The 22,939-nt window shown below is 43.5% G+C and overlaps 2 protein-coding genes and 1 non-coding gene across 3 annotated transcripts; 2 read left to right on the top strand and 1 right to left on the bottom strand.

Annotated features, from left to right (window-relative positions):
- Positions 1-5,149: 5,149 nt before the first annotated feature.
- On the top strand, positions 5,150-5,256 carry LOC147941188 (small nucleolar RNA R71). The gene has a single exon (XR_015563054.1). It is a non-coding gene; the product is annotated as a small nucleolar RNA R71 (small nucleolar RNA).
- Positions 5,257-18,153: 12,897 nt separating this feature from the next.
- On the bottom strand, positions 18,154-19,153 carry LOC104700950 (kunitz trypsin inhibitor 2). Its single transcript, XM_010416561.3, has one exon. The coding sequence runs from the start codon at positions 18,957-18,959 to the stop codon at positions 18,270-18,272; it is 690 nt and encodes a 229-aa protein (XP_010414863.2). The 5' UTR covers positions 18,960-19,153; the 3' UTR covers positions 18,154-18,269.
- Positions 19,154-20,012: 859 nt separating this feature from the next.
- On the top strand, positions 20,013-22,894 carry LOC104700949 (endoplasmic reticulum oxidoreductin-1). Its single transcript, XM_010416560.3, is given in 10 exon segments — positions 20,013-20,429; positions 20,855-20,986; positions 21,098-21,347; positions 21,425-21,535; positions 21,622-21,646; positions 21,648-21,732; positions 21,829-21,933; positions 22,032-22,234; positions 22,319-22,451; positions 22,531-22,894. Coding segments are annotated over 10 exon segments (1,410 nt in total). The 5' UTR covers positions 20,013-20,258; the 3' UTR covers positions 22,726-22,894.
- The last annotated feature ends 45 nt before the right edge of the window (positions 22,895-22,939 follow it).

Below are 22,939 nucleotides of genomic sequence, written 5' to 3'. Positions count from 1 at the left end.
GCTATAGCTTCAATCCTAAGGTTTTGTTTTAAACAAGGTAGTTTTAATCATTGTCCCCTAAAATGCATGTGCAACAATCCTATATGAAGCAATCTAGACTCAATCCTAATATGGAAATGCAACTACATGAACACCCTTGTTTTTTTTTTTTTAGTTTAAATTTTTCAAAAAAATTTTTTTTTGGGTTTTTTATGCAAATAGATGCAGAATCAAATGAATAAAACTAGCATGCAAAATTTTGAAATAAGAAAATAAGAAAATAAAACACAATGTTATATACATTCTCAGACCTTCCCCCAAACTTAAATTACACAGACCCTTGTGTAAATAAAAGTCTAAAAAGGAAATCTGAGAATCACACAAAATGAAACAAAATAAAATGCAATGGTATAAACAATGGTTTGGATGAAAGTGGTTCCTCATGGGTTGGTGAAGAAGGAGGTTGTGGCAGCCTCCATGCTCGCCAAGGTATACCCATGATCGTCACCGGCTTCAGCAGGTGACGGGTTCGCTCATCAGAGAGCTCCGTTATGCGCACGGACGACCTGCTCGGACCAGCATCCGAGGGGTTGATCGGGTAAGGCGTCGCGTAGGTCATCGGGTACGGCATTGGGTAATACGACGGGTATGGTGGGAGAGGTCCGGAATGATCAGCCGTATAGCCGCTTGCAGGGTGCATCGAGTAGGGCATCTGTTATGGCATCTGGTAAGGCATAGGGAAGGTACCTGAGTGGTCAGCCGATTGGGTGTTCGGCTGGGGCATCAAATAGGGCATCGTGTACCCCATCGGGTTAGGAGTTGGATAGGCATCCGAGTGGCCTCTCCGCGATCTATCGGGTCTGGTGACATCCTCCTTAGCTTGGGGCTCGTAGGAGGATGCCCTGTGGGGCTATGGAGGTGCTAATCCTCGGATTCCTCCCAATGGTCCGCTCCTCCCCATCCATGTGGGTGCATAAGCCGAAGTGGGAGCTGAGGCACAGCTTGCCTTGTCTTGCAGCTCCTTGATTTGTACTCCTATCACCTTCACTAAGCCAGTGAGGTCTTTTACCTTTCTTGCCAAAAACTTGTTCATCCTTTTCAACCACCCGATTCTTTTGTGGGCTTCCCTCACCCCAACGGGTTGCTTTTGAGAACAGACATACTCCTCAAAATCATAGTCTTCCGAGTTATCTCCTTGTCCTTGCTTTGCTTGCTCTCCCTCAGCTTCGGATTCTTCTTCAGGGTTGTACAGCTCTTCCAATGGTGGTACAAAGTCGATGTTCTCCCCTAGCCGGATTTTTGTGCACACGACGTTGGGCAGAATCATTTGAGTAGCTCCGACTGCTGGATGAACAAACTTGAAGAGTGACATGTCATTTGGCTTCTCATAAGCCAAGAATCTCGCCAATGTGAGGTAGTCCATATCAAGCCATCTCGGCTCATGCACCACTCCTTTTAGGGGCACATCACAAGCTACCAAAATTGGTGTGACCAATCCTCCTATGGAGATCTCTCCAGCTCCCTCTCTTCTTTCGGTTTTCATCGCCCAAGATTTCAGATAGAGGAACTGATCGAGCAACACAAAGATCATGCTAGTGTTCGCTACATCCCCTACTAGCGGTTTACCATCCCTAGCATTGTCTAATACTCCATGCAAGGAAATGTCTAGCAGCTGGAGCTCATGATCATTCACATTCCCAGTCTCCTTCCTAGCGAATAAGGTGCACGCTAGAGACTTGTGAAAGTACCTCAAAACAGGGCTCCTTATTTGAGCAGATTGGAGCTTGTAGACTTGTAGGGAAGCTTGTCTCCTATTGTCAGCCATAGGGACTTTATCTCCTCCTTGCTCACTTCCATGTTTTCTCCACTCCCATCCTTGAATCCATACAGCTCCTCCATTTCCTTGTAGGTAAGTCGGTATTCATTGTTGCGCACGGAGAAAGTGATGAACCCGATCCCCCCATCGGGTACTAGGGTCGGGTGGTCCTCAAAGAAGTGTAACTGTAGTGTGGCAAGGAAGTGGACCGTCTCCTCCTCGTAGGTTTCAAGGTTGGCTCGCATAATCTTGCCCAGGTGGCACATGTCGAAAAGGAACTCGACGTCTCTAGCAATTCCCAACTGTTTCATCGTTTCACGGTGAGGGTAGTGGGTTCCTACAAAGCTCATCTTACGGACGACCTTGACGAGCTTGGCCGGAGTCTCCACCTCTTTCTGCTTCAGCCTCCGCGAAGCCAGGCGTGTGCGTTCTATCTGCTCCTCCTCTCGGTCATGGCTCTCCTCCTCCGGGTCTCGATCTTCTTCTTCTGCTGCCCTCTCAGCTACCTCCTCAACCCTTTCAGGGGCTGGTCTCTTTCCCCTCGCCACTGCAGCTCTGCCTCTCAACCTAGAAGATTGGATCTCCCCCGGTTCTCCTCCTTCTGCATTTGAATCGACCTCCATCGGGTCATTAACAGTTCGCTCAGACGTAGACAAGTCCCTACGTCGAGGAGATCGGTGGATTGCAACTGCTACTGGGTCGGGAGAGAGAACACGGGTATCTACCCGATCAGGTGCTCGAGTGCTAGAACGGGTGGATGGTCGGGTTGAGCATCGGGTTGGGGATGCGAAACATCCAGCCAACGGTTGGGAATGTGGAACGTCTCCTCTTCCTTGGGAATCGCGAGGTTCGACGGGATCACCTCCGGTTCTAGCAGCGGCGGAGGTTGATCTTCTCCCCTTCTTTTGGTAAATATTCATCTTTGGAGCCATTGTTGAATCCTTGAAAAGAGAAGAAGCTAAACTTCGAGATTAATAGGGTTTTCTAAGAGATTAAAGGCTCTCGATTCCCTTGAGAGAAGAATAGAAAGTAGGAAGGCAAAAAGCTTTTAGGGTTGAGAGACCTATTGATTTGTGCTACTGAGGGAGAAGGGTCCTAGTCCCTTTAAATAGAAGAGGGTTAGCTACTTGGGCTTCGTCGAGAGTGGGCTTGGGGTTGTGGAATTCGGACTCCACTTGCCACCCGAGTAGAAACACGATCAGGCGCGTCGGGTACGGATTTGGGTAGAGCTTCGGGTTCCCCAAAATTTCCTTTAACCTTTTTTTTTCTTTTTGTTTTTATAAAATAAATATATAAAAATCTAAAATAAGACAAAATAAATAAAATTAAAATAAAACAAAATAAAAGGATACCTTTGGGACTTTCTCCCAAGTGAGCTTGTATTAAGTCACTAAGCTTGACTCTTCATGCTCTTTAAGCAAGGGTTTGAGGAGGGAGAGGTTCTAGAATCCTCTCCACTGTAGCTGGCTGATTTAATGGATTTTCCAGGTCTTGTCCAGGTTCCACAGCAAATGTAGTATCGACTTCTTTGTGGTGCTTGAATCTTCTTTGCTTTGTCTTGGTGGAAAAGACTTGACCATCAAAGGTTGGCCTTTTAATTCCTTTCTTGATGCCAAATTCCATTTTGAAGTGATCTCCATGCTCAATTATGATCTTCCCTTGCTTCACATCAATCACTGCTCCTACAGTTTCCAAGAATGGTCTTCCTAGGATCAGCAGATCGTCTGGTTCCTTATCCATATCGAGGATCATAAAATCAGTAGGAACTTCCACTCTTCCAATCCTGAGAGGCAAGTTTTCCAGAATACCAATGGGGTGTCTGATTGTTCTATCAGCTAGAACCAAATACAGACTACTCATTTAAAACTGCTAAAACCCACCTTGTTGGCAACTGATAGTGGCATTATGCTGACTGAAACTCCCAAATCGCATAAACAGTTGTCAAAAATCTGAAGTCCTATTGAACATGGCAATGTAAAAGAGCCGGAATCCTCCAATTTTTCCTCAATTCGTATTTCAGGATCTAAACATACTCCACTCCTCAGAATTGCATTACCAATCTCTTTGACAGCTTCCTTAACCTGAATCTGCAGCTGAGCTGTATCCTTGATGATTTCCTCTCGAAGTTCGTGTGGTGGCAAGAGCTTAGGAGGTGGGGCTTTTCGCTTGGATATACGCTCTGCAAGCGCCTCTAACTGGATGTCAAGAGCAGCTCTGAAACTTTTCTCTAATTCCCCTTCCTCAGCCGTAGGTAGTTGAGGTTGATCTGTCATCTGAACGTATACCCGATGGATCATCCGATCACCATCATCGGGTATGTTATCGGGTTCAGCCTCGGGTGGTTCATTGGTTTGTGATTCTCGAACAAGTGCTCGATCATCAACTCGATCAGTCTCCTCGGGTGAAGGCTCGAGTTCATACTCGGATATGTAGTACCGATACTTATTCATCCCATAGTGATCCGTATCCTCCCCATCTTGAACATCGCTGTCCTCAGTGAGGTTATCCTCAAAATCATCATCAAGAAAGATGGCTTGGGCAGTGGCATAATCTTTTGAGTTCTGAACAGCTTTACCTAGAAGCTGGTTTATTTTCGGAGGTGGTTGGGTGTTGTGGTGGCCTTCTAGGTATCTCAGCTTAGTGTCGAGAGAGTCATACTTGGCGGTTAGGTTATTATATCCAGAATCGATCTTGTTGCTCATCTCCGCGAATCGTTTGGCATTGTCCATCTGCTGAATCAGTCCGCGTAAATCAGCTTCTTGAGATAGGTTTTGCGGACCTTGCTGTTGTTGGAAACTAGGTGGTGCAATTGGGTGATTGTAATTTCCAGAATACTGCTGCTTAGGAGCATAGCCTTGAATGTATTGAATAAAAGGCTTTTGCTGGCCTTGGTTCCCTTGGACTGTGGATGGGTAGACTTGGTCTTGAGGATTAGCAACATTGGAGTTACGGTATGACAAGTTTGGTTTGTAGTTGTTGTACCCTTTGTTGTAACCTCCTTGGTTGTTGATGTAGTTCACATCCTCTAGCTGAGCATTCTCCCCATCTTGTTGCAGAAACTCCTCTACCTCTTAGATGGCATGTACATGCTGCTGCTGGCTGAGCAGCTTATCCAATTTTTCATTGAGGGCTTTCATGTCTCTCTTGTACTTTGCATCATCCTCTCCAGTAGATCGCACAGTGAGATCATACTCCACATTGTAGTGGCCATTAGATTGAGCAAAGTTCTCCACTAGATCCCAACCTTCATCGACATCCTTGTTGAGGAAGTTACAATTGCTTGCGGTGTCCACCAACATCCGTATCTTAGGGACCACACCTCGGTACAGTATACTTAGCAATGAAGCATTGCTGAAACCATGATGAGGGCATCTGCTTGTGTATCCCTTGAAACGCTCCCAAGCTTCACTGAACGTCTCATTGTTCTTCTGAACAAAGCTGGAGATCTCATTTCTCAGCCTTGCGGTTTTGGAGTTGGAGAAGAATTTGGCTAGAAACGCCTTCTTGTATGCTTCCCAGGTGGTGATGGATTCCTTGGGAAGTGATTTATCCCAGATGTGTGCTTTGTCTCCCAAAGAGAATGGGAAAAGCTGGAGTTTGAATACATCTTCACTTACTCCATTTATCTTTGTTAGGCTACAGAGCCTATCAAACTCATCTAGATGATCCAATAGGTCCTCCATTGGCAGTCCATGAAACTTGTTACTCTGAATCATCTAGATGAGACTACTCTTTATCTCAAAGTTGTTGTTTTGGACAGCAGGTGGCACAATGCCATGTCATTGAGTGTGAGTAGATGGAGCATCTCCTGATCCTATGTTGGTCCTCTCTTGGAGCTGGTGGACCATTCTGTTTATTCATTTCCTCCTCAATTATAGTTGGTTATGGTTGCTGGACTTGTTGTTGACGTAGTAGCCTAGGTCTAACGATGCTGTCGATGAAAGGACTCAAGTGTTGGCTACCTTTGGATCTTGTTTGCATGCACAATCAGTTGACCAAATGAGTACACGAGGGTCTACTCGATCCAGGTGATCGAGTGACGGGTCGGGTGGGTACTCGGGTTGTACCTGTAATGCAAAACAAACAAATATGAAACTAAACCAGTCAGTAACTAACCAAAGTATATAATAGAACTTGATCTAGCAATTGCTGAAATCTTAAACGCAGCAAATAAAATTCAACCAAATGGCAACGGTGCCAAATTGATAAGAGGATTTTCACCCAGGGTATCAATTCCCTATGCAGTTGTAGTACAAAGGGTTATCAATCCAAATGGTTGTTATGCTAGCAGATGAGATATGATCCGAACTATGCAAGTTAGGCCAAGCAATCAATGGTTTGATCTAACAATCCTAAAATAAACAAAAGAAAGCAAATAAACAAGAACCACACAACCTAAGCACTCGATGCAAGCATTCGAGTATAGGATCGGGTGGGGTGATCGGGTAAACAAGATGAGTATGAACAGCTTGAAGGTGTACTCGAAGCAGGTGATCGTGTACCTGTTCGGGTAAGTGATCGAGTTATGAATGAAAATGTAAACAATCAAAATGCGAAAGCTCCTAAGGATGGGATAATCGACTCCTAAGCGTTCCTGACCAGAATGAATGTCTTACATGCCTCAAGCAAATATTCCCTAGACAATGAATCTCTAAAATCTTGTTAAAACACTCTCGTGATAGAAACAATCAACCTTGATCACTCCCCTACCCAACTCTCATTGAAGAAACATGACCAAGCAAGCAATACCAACCAATTCATTATTGTCAATAAACTCCTTACACATCTAATCTCTTAGGCTAAGTGAGTAAATCTCTAGCATTGATTGATTCAAGCATTTCATCTACACCTCTCGATGGTAAAACATCCTAGATCTAATCTCAACCTCTCGGTCTATTGATAGCATTAAGAACACCAATCTAGAAGGGAATTTATAAAACATAAACAACCAAGCTAAGACATCCTAACCGATCAAGAACACAAAATTGTCTATCCCATCCCTAGAAACTTTGTTTCACTACTCAGATCTCATTGCAGAAAACACAAAAGCATAGATAAACGAAAATTGCATTGTATTGAAAATAGAGTAAAGAGCAAGAGTATAGAATCAAAAATGCAAAAGAAAATAACAAAATGAATCCTAACAAAGTGGAAAAAGTGTTTGAGTCGCTCAAGATCTCTCTCAGAAGCTCTCGCTCTCTGGTTTGAGTGTCTGAAACGACCAGACCCATTTTTTTTTTAATTAATAGGTAATAAATATAAATATAATATAAACTACAACTAGTGGTCCCATACCCACTAGCCACCTATCCACAACACAAACAACAGCGAAAATAGCAATATCAATAAATATCCAATAATAATATAACCAATAAATTTCCATAACAACAATCCAATAATCAAACATCAGGAAATATGAAACCGACAACCTAACAATGTTCCTAAAAACCCAACTCTAGCAACCTAGCAATGCCAGACAATATACAATCGAGTCCCTAGAACATCCTCCTCTTCATCGCCTTGATTCCACGATCACACTTTGCCTTTACCTGCACCACAAACACATATTGAGATGCATGAGTATTTGATAAACACTCAGTGAGGCAATCCTCCCATCTAATAGGCTATACACACAAGCAACAATGATTCTAATGTTCCAAACAAACAACAAACAAAACATACAAACCAGGAAAACAAACATCGTCTCGGTGGAAGGGAGGTCTCGACTGACACCAGCCAAGTGTCGACCGACACTGGCATTGGTTTCGACCGACACTACCCCACAGTGTCGATCGATGCCATTTTGCTAGTGTCGACCGACACCACTTGGTGTTTATCGACACTCCACCTGCAACTACGTTCCGCTGCGAAGTCGAGAGTCGAATCTCGCTCCCAAACTCCACCAACTCGTCCAATACTCAAAACCCAAGCCGGAAACATCCTTAGAAACCTGTAGCAACCAATCCCCAGCAAGAAAACACACAAAACAACAACACACAAGCAAGAACAAGGAACTCAAAGGCTTAGATTAGCCATGGTCATGCACTCACCTCTTTGCAGGAAGATTTGGACCAACAGCAACGAATCCTACACTCCCAGCAACCTTCTAACACGTTCCTGGCCCTGGATCTTCACTCCCACAGCAAGATCTCACCAAAAACACCTTGAAATATCACAAACTCTCTCAAGAACCTTTAGGAACTGTTTTCTCCTCTTCCTCTCACTCTCAAGCGGCGTAAAAAACAAAAACACGACCCTAGGTCGTTTTCCCCCTTTTAAACCTCGGTTCAATGGTTTTCCTTAAACCAAACCGGACCAAAACGATCAAAAACTCGATCTGGTCGAACCAGAAATTAGTGGTGTCGACCGACACCCCCCCTTGGTGTCGATCGACACCCTCCCCCAAAATGCACAGTTTTGGTTCGCAGGGTGTTACAATTCTCCCCCACCAATATAGATTCGTCCTCGAATTTCAAACAACCATCAGCCAAGAGCTCCCGTGAAGCCGTCTCCACAGTCCACACTCCTCCGACCGATCTACGAAAGGTCACCTCTAGGCGATAGACTCACGCTCCAGGCATTATTTGCTCTCGACTTTTGGACTTTCCTTTACTCATAGGCCTAAACCTTGAGTTTTTATTGGCTCCTCATCAAACCTAAGTCTGCATGCCATAATGTTGGCTCCTCGTCGGGCCAAGGCCCGCATGCCATAATATATTTAAGGAAAATCCAATACTCGTCTCTTGGGTTGCCACCCTAAAGCGCGCCCCCTGATCATCATCCGAAGTCGATATACCAACCATACTCCCAAGCCACAAAGTCTCAGAATATGGCAGTACTAGGAGAACTTAAGTCCCCCAAGAGTTGTGAGCAAACAATTCTGAACATGTCTGAGTCCTATCCCTATCCAGGTTTCCTTCCTCTGGCTCGCGTAAGACAACACGATGCCCTACCAACCACATATCCTCTCACTGGGATACCTCATGACCACACAAGGATCATCTCACTGCCCAACGGGCCGCCATAAAGGCCAAACAAATGTCCTAAACATGACCGCCACCAAGGCCAAACAAATGTCCTAAACAGGACCGCCACCAAGGCCAAACAAATGTCCTAAACAGGACCGCCACCAAGACCAAACAAATATCCTAAAAAGGACCGCCACCAAGGCCACTCGTCCCAAAGGACCGTCACAAAGACCATCTGTCCCGAAGGACCGCCTCAACAGGCACTCTGACTAAACAGCCCACCACAAAGGCCACACTCTGGTTAAACAGCCCGCCACAAAGGCCACACAATATCTCGAAAGACCTCCACTAAGGCCATACAATGACTAAAAAGTCTGCCACTAAGGCCACATAAGCCCCTCCACGGCTTCCTCCACTAAAATGGACAATTTTTAACTCACATAAAACTTTCCACTTTTACCACTTTCCACTTTTGGAAACTTTCCATTTCAGGAAACTTTCCTCCAAAAACCCTGCCTCACGGAAACTTTGTACCCCGAGCACCACCTCATCTTGTTACTTAGTCGCACAACCAACCACCCCAAGCGACCAAGTAAACAAGAGAGATGGACTGGAATACTCTATTTCCGCTCCAGCCACAGATTACAGAATGGACCAGGCTAGACAAGCTCAAGTCGCGGCTTGCTTCTCATACCACTTCTTAAACCTTGCCTTCATCCTCGCCTCAGGCTCCCAAGTCTTCTCCTCAACTCCATCAGAGTCCCAAAGGACTCTCATCAAAGGAATCTTCATCTTCCGAAGTTCCTTGATCCTCCTCTCGAGAACCCTCACTGGTCTCGCCTCCAAAGTCATGTTAGGCTGAAGATCCTCAGGAATCTTAGCTAACAACTGATCATCCTCACGGAGACACTTCCTCAACATAGAAACATGGAAAACCTTATAAAATGCACGCATAACCTCAGGTGACTCCAGTCTATAAGCCAGTGGTCCAACACGCTCAATCACTCTGAACGGACCCATATACCTCGGACTCAACTTAGTCTCAGTCAATGACCTGTTTGTACCCCGCAACATGGCCATCTTGAGGTACACTTTGTCACCAACCTGAAACTCAAGATCTCTCCTCCTCCTATCGGCATAACTCCTCTGCCGATCCTAAGCTTCCTTCATGTTCAGCTTGAGAACCCGAATCTTCTCTGAGGTCTCCTGAATTTTGCCCCGTAAATGCTCCTCTCCCCCACCTAAGTCCAGCATAATGGTGTACGACAAGGCCTCCCATATAAAGCCTCATAAGGAGCCATCTTAATACATGCTTGATAGCTGTTGTTGTAAGCAAACTCTACCAAGCTCAAATGATCTGCCCAATGGCCTCCTCAATCTAACACGCATATCCTCAGCAAATCCTCCAACGTCTGGATCATCCTCTCTGACTGTCCATCTGTCTGGGGATGATAAGATGTACTCATATGCATCTTAGTGCCCATCTCTGCCTGAAACGCTCTCCAGAACACCGAAGTGAATTTAGAATACCTATCAGACACAATGCTCGCTGGCACCCCATGCAACCTGACTATCTCCTTCACATACTTCTTAGCCAAGACCGCTGCTCCATCAGTCTTCTTAATGGCCAGAAAATGTGTCGACTTAGTCAACCGGTCCACAATGACCCAAATAGCATCAAACTTCCTGGACACTGGCAAACCTACCACGAAGTCCATAGTAATAATATCCCACTTCCACTCCGAAATGGGAAGACTCTTCAGCAAACCGCCTGGTACATGATGCTCAGCCTTCACTGGCTGACACACATCGCACCTCGCAATCCAACTAGCCATGTCCTTCTTCATCCCGACCCAGTGATAGTACCTCTTGAGATCACGGTACATCTTAGTCGCTCCTGGATGAATAGAGAACATGCTCGCATGAGCCTCACTCAGAATCTCCTGCCTCAACTCATCATCCTTAGGCACACAAATCCACCCATACTCTGAATCAACATCCTTTGAGGCATTCACCAGCCCCAAATCCTTCTTCTGAGCCAACCGCACTCTGCTCAACAGATCTGCTCTATCAGCTGAAACCAAGCCAAACGGATCCTGAGAAACTGCACACAAGCTCAACGCACTGATCTCTCCTACTAGAGAATCCATATCCTGCTCCTGAGCCGAAGCCGCCCGCTTCCGACACAAAGCATCTGCAACCAAGTTAGCCTTACCAGGATGATAGGCTATCTCCAGATCATAATCTGCCACCAGCTCCATCCACCGCCTCTGCCTCAAGTTCAGCTCGGGCTGAGTGAATATATACTTCAGGCTCTTTTGATCTGTAAATTCCTGTACCTTTGCACCATAAAGATAAGATCTCCAAATCTTCAGGACAAAAACTACAGCACCCATCTCCAAGTCATGAGTAGGATAGCTGTCTTCATGCTTCCGCAACTGCCGCGAAGGATAGGCAATCACCTTCCCATGCTGCATCAATACACATCCCAAACCCACTCTGGATGCATCTGTATAAACCACATAGGGTTCTCCCTGCTCAGCCAAAGCCAACACCAGAGCAGTAGTCAACATCTCCTTCAGGCTTGCAAAGCCTTCCTCACACTCCTCTGACCAAACAAAAGGAACATCCTTTCCTGTCAACTTAGTCATAGGACATGCTCTGCTCGCAAACCCCTGCACAAATCTCCTATAGTACCCTGCCAACCCGAGAAAACTTCTGATCTCTGTGGCATTCTACGGTCTAGGCCAATCCCTGATAGCCTGAATCTTCTCCGGATCTACAGAAACCCCATCTGCAGACACAATGTGACCCAGAAAACCCATCTCACGCTGCCAGAAACTATACTTGCTCAGCTTAGCAAACAACTTCTGCTCCCGCAGCTTCTCCAGAACTGCCCTCAAATGCACTGCATGCTCCTCAGGACTCTTAGAATAAACCAGGATATCGTCGATGAAAATGATGACAGATACATCTAGAAACTCCTGAAACACACTGTTCATCAATCTCATAAACGCTGCTGGTGCGTTAGTCAAGCCGAAAGGCATCGCCACAAACTCATAAAGCCCATACCTCGTCCTGAATGCAGTCTTCCTCACATCTACCTCATCTATCGGTATCTGATGATAACCCGACACCAGATCTTCCTTGGAGAACCAAGTAGCACCCCTCAACTGATCCAACAACTCATCGATCTTCGGAAGAGGATACTTGTTCTTCATAGTGACCCGGTTCAAACCCCTGTAATCAATACACAACCGGAAACTCCCATCCTTCTTCTTGACAAACAACACCGGTGCTCCCCACGGTGATACACTAGGACGGATGAATCCCTTACTCAACAAATCCTCTAGCTGCTTCTTTAGCTCTGTCATCTCTGCTGGAGCCATTCTGTAAGGAGCCTTGGATAACGGCATCGTCCCTGGTTCCAGTTCAATCGTAAAAGGATCAGACCGAGATGGTGGTAATCCCTGCAATGACTGAAACACGTCCTAAAATTCCTCTACAACCGAAATACCGCTAACCGTAGACTTCCCCACTAACTCTGGCATAGATATAGTAACCAAATAAGCCTCACGGCCCTTCTTGATCATCTTCCCAGCCTGAATGGCCAAGATCACGAGACTCCCCAAAGTTGGTCTAATCCCATGATAAACCAACTTCCCTCCTAAGCGCTCAAACTCCACTCTACCCCGATGACAATCCAGATGAACCATATGCCGATGCAACCAGTCCATCCCCAAGATAACATCATACAGCTCCACTGGGATGATAAGCAAATCCGCAGGCTAAGAGTCTCTCGTGATCTGAATATCGATACCCCTCGCTCTACCAATGAGCCTTAGAAACTTGCCTCCAGCAACTCTGACAACTTATGTACGCTCCCCGGGATCCCCTCTGATTCCCGCGCTCTCTGCACACTCCGGAGTAATGAAGCTATGAGAAGCTCCAGAATCAAACATAACATGGGACTTAAACCCGCCCACCAAAAAGGTCCCTACACAAACCTCATGTGTTGAGAACCTAACACTTTATCACAGGACAACATAAAATCTGAACTTACTAAGAATTCACAAAGATTAAGTACCAGAAATTATACCTGTGATCGCCCCAGCACTGGTTCCACCAGTCTCTACAGTCGTGTAAACCCGTGGCACCTGCTCAATCTGTGCCACCTGCTGCCCTCCCGGCTGCACCTACTGCAACGCTGCCACTGCTACTGGCTACAACTTGGGACAATAGGGCCTGATGTGCCTTGGCTCCCTGCAATGATAGCACACACGATCTGCTGTCATCTGAGCACTCCTCTTGGGACAGCTAGCAACCTTGTGATCCTTGCCTCCACACCCAAAGCAACTCGGACCACCCGGCCTCTGCGTAGCCTCCCATCTCCTCTTGGTTCCCTGCGCAGGCTTGACGCCCCTGCTAGAACCTCCCTGATGCTGAGCCTTGCTAGGCTAGACTGCTGGGCTAGCCGCCACTGACTGTGCCCGGATATCCTCCTCAATCCCTGTTGCAGTCTCAACAAGCTCTACACGCGTAGCATAACTCCGCCCTCTACAGTGAACCCTCAAATCGTCACGTAGGGCCCTCAAAAACCTCCTGATCTGAGCCTCCTTGGACTCTATATCCCGACCCCCATACCTCAGAAGTCGACTGAACTCCAAGTCAAGCTCCCGCACTGACCGAGTTCATTGAGCTAGCTGAAGGAACTGCACCTCCAACCTATCTAGTGCCTATCTAGGGAAATACTTGCGGTTGAACTCCAAGATGAAGTCAGCCCAAGACATCTCCCTCTGCACTCTCCTGGCTGCCACAGAACTCCACCACAACTGAGCATCACCAGTCAAATGGTGGACCCCAATGTCCACCCAAAACTCCTCAGAACATCTCAGAGTATGGAAGTTACGTTCCACACTCGTCCTCCACGCCTCTGCAGCGGTAGGATCAGTACCTCCCAAAAACCGCTCGGTACGAATACGGCCCATCTCTGTTAGCATACTGATATAATGAGAATGGACCCCCACATCCACAGCCACTGGCTGCCGTTCCTCCGCCACCACTGGTGGCACTACCTGAGCCTGAGCCGGTGCCACTGGCGGCAACTGCTCTAACAACTGTGCCAGCAAACCCGCAAGGTCGACACCCGGGACTCCAACCACTGGGACACCCGCACCTGGGGCCCTAACATCACCGACTACTGGAGCATCAATACCGCCCCCTCCGGCCACACTCACGGAATCCCCCTAGACACCCTGCGACCCGCCAACACCCTCTGCTGTCACACTCTGGTCCTCGGTCTCACTAACCACTAGGACTCTGCCCCTACCACGACCACGTCCGCATCCATGACCACGTCCACGTCCACGACCACGACCAGCAACAGCACCCCCTCTAGCCATCTGCACTACCATGAACAGAAGACTAAGCAAACAATTTATTCTTTAAGACAGAAACATAAACTCACCGTGGAATCACACAGTAGGCTCGAAGAGGATGTTGTAGGACTCCATGGCACACACAATTGACTAACTCACATAATCAATCAACACATGCAATCCCAACATCACAGCAGAACCCTAGTGAACCCAAACCTAGAACCGTAAGGGCTCTGATACCAAACTGAAACGATCCGACCCGGCAACCTAACAATGTTCCTAAAAACCCAACTCTAGCAACCTAGCAATGCCAAACAACATACAATTGAGTCCCTAGAACATCCTCCTCTTCATCGCCTTGATTCCACGATCACACTTTGCCTTTACCTGCACCACAAACACATATTGAGATGCATAAGTATTTGATAAACACTCAGTGAGGCAATCCTCCCATCTACTGGGCTATACACATAAGCAACAGTGATTCCAATGTTCCAAACAAACAACAAACAAAACATACAAACCAGGAAAACAAACATCGTCTCGCTGGAAGGGAGGTGTCGACCGACACCAGCCAAGTGTCGACCGACACTGGCATTGGTGTCGACCGACACTACCCCACAAGTGTCGACCAACACTACCCCACAAGTGTCGACCGACACTGGCATTGGTGTCGATCGACACTCCACCAGCAACTGCGTTCCACTGAGTCGAATCTCGCTCCCAAACTCCACCAACTCGTCCAATACTCAAAACCCAAGCCGGAAACATCCTTAGAAACCTGTAGCAACCAATCCCCAGCAAGAAAACACACAAAAAAACAAAACACAAGTAAGAACAAGGAGATCAAATGCTTAGATTAGCCATGGTCATGCACTCACCTCTTTGCAGGAAGATTTGGACCAACAGCAACGAATCCTACACTCCCAGCAACCTTCTTACACGTTCCTGGCCCTGGATCTTCACTCCCACAGCAAGATCTCACCAAAAACACCTTGAAATCTCACAAACTCTCTTAAGAACCTTTAGAAACTGTTTTCTCCTCTTCCTCTCACTCTCAAGCGGCGTAAAAAATAAAAACACGACCCTAGGTCGTTTTCCCCCATTTAAACCTCGGTTCAATGGTTTTCCTTAAACCAAACCGGACCAAAACGATCAAAAACTAGATCTGGTCGAACCAGAAATTAGTGGTGTCGACCGACACCCCCCCCCTTGGTGTCGATCGACACCCTCCCCCAAAATGCACAGTTTTGGTTCGCGGGCGTTACAGTGTCTGCGGCGTGCTAGGGCGAGAGGAAGAAGAGGGGGTTTATATATGGAAACCCTTTAACCCTAGCAGCCCAGTCCTGCCCGAGGGTCTGCTCGAGGCGGTGTTCGAAGATGTGGTCGGGTAACTCCTCGGATAGGTCCTCGGGTTGTTCTTCCTGCCCTTGGATCCTCTTCGATCGGGTTGAGGTTCGGACTGTTCTTCCTTCTCCATAGCTCCTTCGGGTACATGCTCGGATTTGACCTTGTTTCTTCCCATTTTAGGTTCTAAAGCACCTGTTTTCATCCAAAAAATGCAAATACAAGAATGCAACACCCTAAATGGCTGAAAAGTAGATTCCTACAATAAATGACCTAAAAATGCTAAGGTTAGGGTAAATATTATGCAGAATATGGACAAAAAAGGATGCTTAAAACATGTAAATTAGAGAGTTATCAGACTACGAAGAGATGAACTAGATGAGGAGATAGAAAACGGGAAAATAGACTCATCAAAAATGACATGACGTGAAATAATTATGCGGCAGGAAGAAATTTCAAGACAATGGTAGCCACGATGATTAGACGGATATCCAAGAAATACACATATAGTGGAGCGGGTGAGAGCTTGTTGGTGGTGGTGGGAAGAAGATTGGGGTAACATAGACAATCAAAGACACGAAGATGATCATAACGAGTAGGTTTGTTAAAAAGACAAGTGAAATAAATTTGATTGTTTATAGCACTTGAAGGGAGAATGTTAAAAAGATGAGCAGCCATGTTTAAAGCTTCAACCCAATAGGCATTTTCATGACTTTGCTTGCTTAAGGCGATCTTCAGACACAAAACACAACAATGGGGTTTTGAGAAATCCCGGAAGAATCTTAAAAAACGTGGTCTTTTTTTTTTTTTGATTAATTTATTGTAAAGGATTTGTCATAATTTCTCTCCCATTCGTTCGTTATCATAATGGGAAGTAGTGGTGGGCATTCGGGTATCGGTTCGGGTTCGGTTCGGGTAATTTGGGTTTTGGGTAATTCGGGTTTATAATTTATAGAATCATATAGGTATTATGGATATTTCGGGTTCGGTTTGGATTTTTTCGGGTTAGGGTCGGTTTGGATATTTTTTTAGAATACCGAAATATATTTGATATGTTTTGGGTTCGGTTCGGTATAAGTATTTTTTAACCATTTAGAACCAAAATACCCATATATAGCTAAAATACCATATATATAAATTGAATAACTATATCAAATTTCATAAAGTATCAAACACTTGTGGTTAAATGCATCAAACTCTCGTTGTTAACTCTATATACAATTTAAGTGTCAATTGATTAACTAAATTCACTAAGCAATAGGATTTACCTTTGAATGAGTCTTTAACGTCTCTGAAAGAGGAGATTCAGGAGATGAAGAGAAATTTAAAGTATCCATATTCAAATTGTGGATTAGGGTTATAGAATTTATAAAGAAAAACATATCTTTCGCAGGTATAGCCATATAGGTAGTGGAGAGTGGAGACGAAGAACTGATAAATACGACTTCTTCTTTTTCAATGCAATTTCAACTGATAAACACACATAAAGATTACATATGTGAAATGATAAACAACATAGGTTCGGATGTACATGGATACTAATTGGGTATCGGTTCGGATCGGATAATACCTGATACCCAAAAGTATTTATAATTAAGATCCAACTAATATATTTGGGAAAATTCATACCCGATCCAAACCGAAGTTTTTCGGTTTGGTTTCAATACAAATATTTTGGGTCTCGTATTTTGCCCAGGCCTAATGGGAAGATGAGCAATCAAAGAAGAAGAGAGCGAGGGGAAGAGGGGAAGAGGGTGATGGCCTTTAGCGACTCTGGTTGTCGTAATCAAAATAAAGAAAATCTCAAAAATTGTATTTTATAGCCAGAAAGCGACAAGTAACAATAAGTGGAAGAAAAGAAGAGAGTAAAAGCTTGCTAGATCGAAGAGATAAAATATGCATGCAGACCACTCTGCATAATCTATACGTACAAATAGTGGACCATATGCTAATTAACACAATATGACTCCGTACGTATGATATTATTGCTCACAAAGAAACACGATGCCACTTGAGCGTTTTATAACCTTTCCAATGAAAAAAGTCCCAGTCCTTTCATATCGATGGACCATGGCTAGCAGACTGTCGGATTTTATCACCGTGTACGCAAGGAGACCATTTTGTGAAGTTCAGTCCCTCTTTTTCTCTCAACAAAAATTTGATTTTTGGAGTTCGCTAACTAAAGACCATAATGAGATTTTAAAATTAATTTAACGTTTATATACGAAAAAAAAAAACAAATTAACGATTATGATAACAAGACGTCACTTCGTAAATCATCATTCTATTTTTCTCTCCTAATATTGGATATGCGTTATTCATTGGTTTTTAATTATTACTATCGTGATTGATATCATGGATTTGCAAGAGATAACTATATCCTTTGACCTCTTTTTATCGGAAGAACACACATTAATTAACTTCATACGTTTGTCCAAAACAAAATTAACTTCGTACTTTTATGTTACTTGTGATATATAGATGTTATTTGAGAAATATTCATTCTTAAATTTATGTCATAATTGATTTTATGAAAGCTGTATATTATTCATTTCCTTGGTCTGACAATCCCGTTCATAGTCTGAATTCTAATAGTCTTTTTTCCTCAAATAAAGCATAATTTTATTTAGGTTATTCATGGATAATAAGAACATGGGTGCGGGTATTAATTAACTTCATAATTTATTTATCTCAACCCATTATTTTGGCCATGGACGAGTCTCAGGCTTTAACATAACGTACATGATTTTTATTAACCAAAAAAAAAACATAACATGATTTTTAGTAAAAAGGGAACATCCGTAGACCTAACTTGTCGACCCGAGAAGTAGAAGTAGTAGCCGTATTAGCATCATCAACCTTTTTGAATTTGACGAGTAAGGTCTTAGCATCATCATTGGTGAGAATTAGTTGTGGTGCGATTAACCAAACCCCTGGGGTGGCTCCAACGGTCCCGGTTAAGGTGGTCAACTGATAAGTGTTTGCTCCTGCTCCTTCTCCGGCGTTCTCGATCTTAAACCAACTATTTTTCTCTTGTGGTTTACCACCGATGAGAATCTTAGGCTCTTTGGGAGCCGATGAGGAAACATCGACTTCCCAGAACTTGGAAAATTCGTTGCAGACCGGCCAGATGTCTGACTTGAACTCGATAGTTACAGGTACAGATGTCTTAACGATGGTCTCCATGAGAGCGTATGGTAATTTGAAGCTAGCCGGTAGTCCCGGTTGGTACGGAAGGAGTGTTTGGGTGATGCCAAGTGGACAAAAGGGAAGTATATTAGTGGCCGCTGGGACAAGACCACCTCCGTTGTTACTTTTCGTCTTCACAGGCTGGATGAAGTACTGTTCACCGAGTTTAACTGGATTTCCGTCTCTGTCCTTCACCTCTTCCTGTCGTTGTCCTTGGATGCAGACGACTGATGCTGCGAACATGAGAGTGATGAGAATAGAGACTACTGAAGTTTTCTTCATCGTGATTGTTTTGTGTGTTTCTAGGATTTGAGTGAGTTGAGTTGTGGAGAGCTAACATATTTTGTATCAGTATAAATAGAAATTCTCAGCGGTTAAAACTGGACATGACAGTAAAAAGAGTAAAAACCTAAATTTATAAGCTATAATGTTTGATTATTGGTTTTTTCCTCATGTCACATGACTAGACTTCTGCGGTAATCGGTTTAGACTTAGTTTTTCAGCACGAGTAAAATGCACAAGAGTCCATGTTAACTAACTGTCGTACAACAATAATAATAATAAAAAAAAGGATGATCAAATAAATAGGAAGAAAATACAAGGTTCAAAAGCATAGAGATAAGGTTCGGTGAATCAATTAACGTACGTAATGTTTCTGGCCGTAAATGAGTGACTTTGACAAATTTTCGATCTATTTGAGTTTAACAATTCAAAATCCATATTGCAATAATAAACCAGTTTTCTTAAGAGCACCTTTACTAACCATATATAAAGAAACACGTAACCATAAGGTTTATTCGAAAAATTAATATAATTACTCCCAATGTTTGTATATATCATATTATAACAGCTACCTTTTTGCTACATACATGTAAACGATGACTGTATTTGTAATTAACAACACAACAAATCCTTAACAACCCAATCTCATGACATCAAACTCATCACCGTATCATGTATTTCGATGAAAATACACCTCTCTTTCTCTCACTCTGTACAGCATAAAGCCTCAGAACAACGAATGCCTTGTAATACACGTACGGTGTGACGATCTTAGGGCACCGGATCTGAACCCAATCAGCCCAAATCGACTCGGCCCAAAACAGACGAGATTTATGACAATGAAAACGACGGCGTTGAGCAGAGATGCGTTTTAGTCAAACGAATGGTCGTTGACTGGGAGGCGTTGAAAAGGGAACTTGGTTTTTAATTTTTTTTTATTACCTCATTACGAGAACAAAAGCATCCTATTGGCTAATGCACGTCACGAGATAAAAACAAAACTGGTTCCAACACGCGCCGACTAAGACAAAAGCGCGTGTTATTTAAAACCCCACGTCGCGCTGAAATGTCAAAAAAAAAAAAAAAGATGTGTCTCGCATTGAAGCTCAAGCTATAACGCATTTTCATGACTTTGCTTGCTTAAGGCGATCTTCAGACACAAACACCCAAAACACAACAATGGGGTTTTGAGAAATCCCGGAAGACGCTAAAAAAACGTTTGTCTTTTTTTTTTTTTGGGTTAATTTTATTCTAAAAGGATTTGTTATAATTTCTCTCCCATTCGTTATCGTTATCGTAATGGGAAGAGGAGCAATCAAAGAAGAAGAGAGCGATGGGAAGAGGAAAACATGGCGATGGCCTTTAGCGACTCTGGTTGTCGTGTTTTTGGCAGTTGCTGTGAGCTCAAGGACCGCTTCTAATGTTGGTTTCTTCTTCACCGATCGAAATTCTTGTAGCTGTTCACTTCAGGTTTTTGGATTTCACTCTCTCCTTATAATTCTCTCAATCTTTTTTGCTTTCAATTTTCTATCATTTTGATTTTTTAAGGAATTTTGACTTTTTATGGTTCGCTCAAGTACAATTTTTGGTGTTCTTTCTGTTTGTGTTTCTGGATTGGGTATTTGAGGAAATTTGTGGATATCTGTGACTGTGATGGATTCAGGGTAATAAAAAGTTTGAATCTTTTGATCACATTGTTTAGCCACAATGGTAATAAAAATTGAATCTTTTTGGTCACATTGTTTAAACACCAAAGCTTTGAAACGTTTTCTCTGTAATGTACCAATGTCTTTTTAAATTGAAGATGTGTGTAATTGTCAATGTTGTTGTATGATTCAATCTTTCAATGGATCAAGATTTGATTTTTAGTCTTTATTTTTTAATTTTGAATGCAGGGAACTGGTAAATACAAAGGTATGGTTGAAGACTGTTGTTGTGATTATGAAACAGTTGACAATCTCAATAGTGAGGTCTTGAATCCTTTATTGCAAGATCTTGTCACTACACCTTTTTTCCGGTACTTTAAGGTCAGTGATTGCTTTTTGAATCACATTATGTCGATAAAAAGCTATGGAATTGTGTACAGTGGTGTAGTTAGTGACTTTTTGTCTGGCTGTTTTTATATGTGTGGGGTATAGGTTAAACTGTGGTGTGACTGCCCATTCTGGCCAGACGATGGAATGTGTCGTTTGCGTGATTGCAGTGTCTGTGAATGTCCAGAGAATGAGTTTTCAGAACCGTTTAAAAGGCCACTTCCTTCTGATGATCTCAAGTGTCAAGAGGGAAAACCACAAGCAGCCGTTGACCGTACTATAGATAACAGAGCATTCAGAGGTTGGGTTGAAACCAAGAATCCATGGACGCATGACGACGATGACACAGATAGCGGTATGTAGTTACCTAAAAAATGCTCTTGGGACATCTTCTTTGAATATATGCTATACTGTGAATGCTCACCTATACAGGTGAGATGACTTATGTCAATCTTCAGTTAAACCCTGAGAGATATACTGGTTATACTGGACCGTCGGCTAGAAGGATTTGGGACTCCTTATATTCAGAGAATTGTCCAAAGTGTGAGTTTTCTTTCCCCACCATAGTAGTATTGGGGACAAATGCTTTGTAATATGATGTGTGTTGAAGTGTATATGGGTTTCTGCAGATTCATCAGGGGAGACATGTCCAGAGAATGTACAAATTGATATCTGGTCTTCATTCTTCAATCTCGATGCACATAGCTGCTGATTACCTTCTTGATGAGTCAAGCAACCAGGTTTGTGTTTCTGAGCAAAAGATAGACAAATTTCTCAACATGAATATGTACTTTGATCTTGAATCTTGATTGATATGTATTTTCTTTGAAATACAGTGGGGACAGAACATGGATCTGATGTATGATCGTATTCTGAGACATCCGGATCGTGTTAGAAATATGTACTTCACTTATCTATTTGTGTTACGTGCTGTTACAAAAGTGAGTAACTTCACTCTTTTTGGGAATTTCTATGTCTCTTTAAATAATCATTCTATTAGTCTTATGGACTGACGACTTGTTCCAAATGTTTGATTCAGGCAACAGCATACTTGGAGCAGGCAGAGTATGACACAGGAAACCATGCTGAAGATCTGAAAACACAGTCCTTGATTAAACAGTTGTTGTATAGTCCAAAACTACAAACAGCATGTCCTGTTCCGTTTGATGAAGTTAAGCTGTGGCAAGGTCAAAGTGGACCAGAATTGAAACAGCAGATCCAAAAACAATTCAGGAATATAAGGTTTGTCTCATAATTTTCCTTTTGGCAAACGTAGAGAGTGTGGTAATTAGTAATACAGCTAATTAGTAATGTATGTGTATGCAGTGCACTGATGGATTGTGTAGGCTGTGAAAAATGCCGGCTTTGGGGGAAACTTCAGGTTCAGGGACTTGGTACAGCATTGAAAATTCTCTTCTCTGTTAGAAATCAAGAAACCGGAGACGGAGACCATCAGACTGTGAGTTTGTCATTCACACATCGTTTTGTATTTTAGGCGTCAGCTGAATCTGAAGTTGTTCCTATCTTTTTTTCAACAGCTGCAACTGCAACGGAACGAAGTGATTGCATTGGTGAATTTGCTCAACCGTCTCTCCGAGTCAGTTAAAATGGTCCACGATATGGGACCAGACGTGGAGAGGCTAATGGAAGATCAGATAGCTAAAGTATCATCAGCTAAACCTGGAACTGGAAGATTAAGAAGAATTTGGGATTTAGCTGTCTCCTCGTGGTGAATTACATAACAAAAACAATCTGTCCAGCTTTTTTAGGCATTCATGCTCTGAATCATTTACAAGCCTAGGATGGATAGCATTATAGAGGAGGTCATACAAAAGATTTTGGTAAAACAGATAAAAAGAAAAATATACATTAAACAGATAAAAGCCATACTCATTTGGTTCACACAACTGTTTTAGTAACAAACTATTTTGGGCCAAGACCCAAACA

The sequence above is a fragment of the Camelina sativa genome, chromosome 7 (genome assembly GCF_030686135.1).
Source record: "Camelina sativa cultivar CO46 ecotype springtype chromosome 7, ASM3068613v1".
In the NCBI taxonomy this organism is placed as follows: Eukaryota; Viridiplantae; Streptophyta; class Magnoliopsida; order Brassicales; family Brassicaceae; genus Camelina; species Camelina sativa.
Note: the sequence above shows the minus strand (reverse complement) of the source record. Positions and strands in the feature narration are given on the sequence as shown.

What these genes read in the sequence shown, in the direction of transcription:
- LOC104700950 (XM_010416561.3), bottom strand. Translation starts at nt 18,959, where the DNA reads ATGAAGAAAACTTCAGTAGTCTCTATTCTCATCACTCTCATGTTCGCA.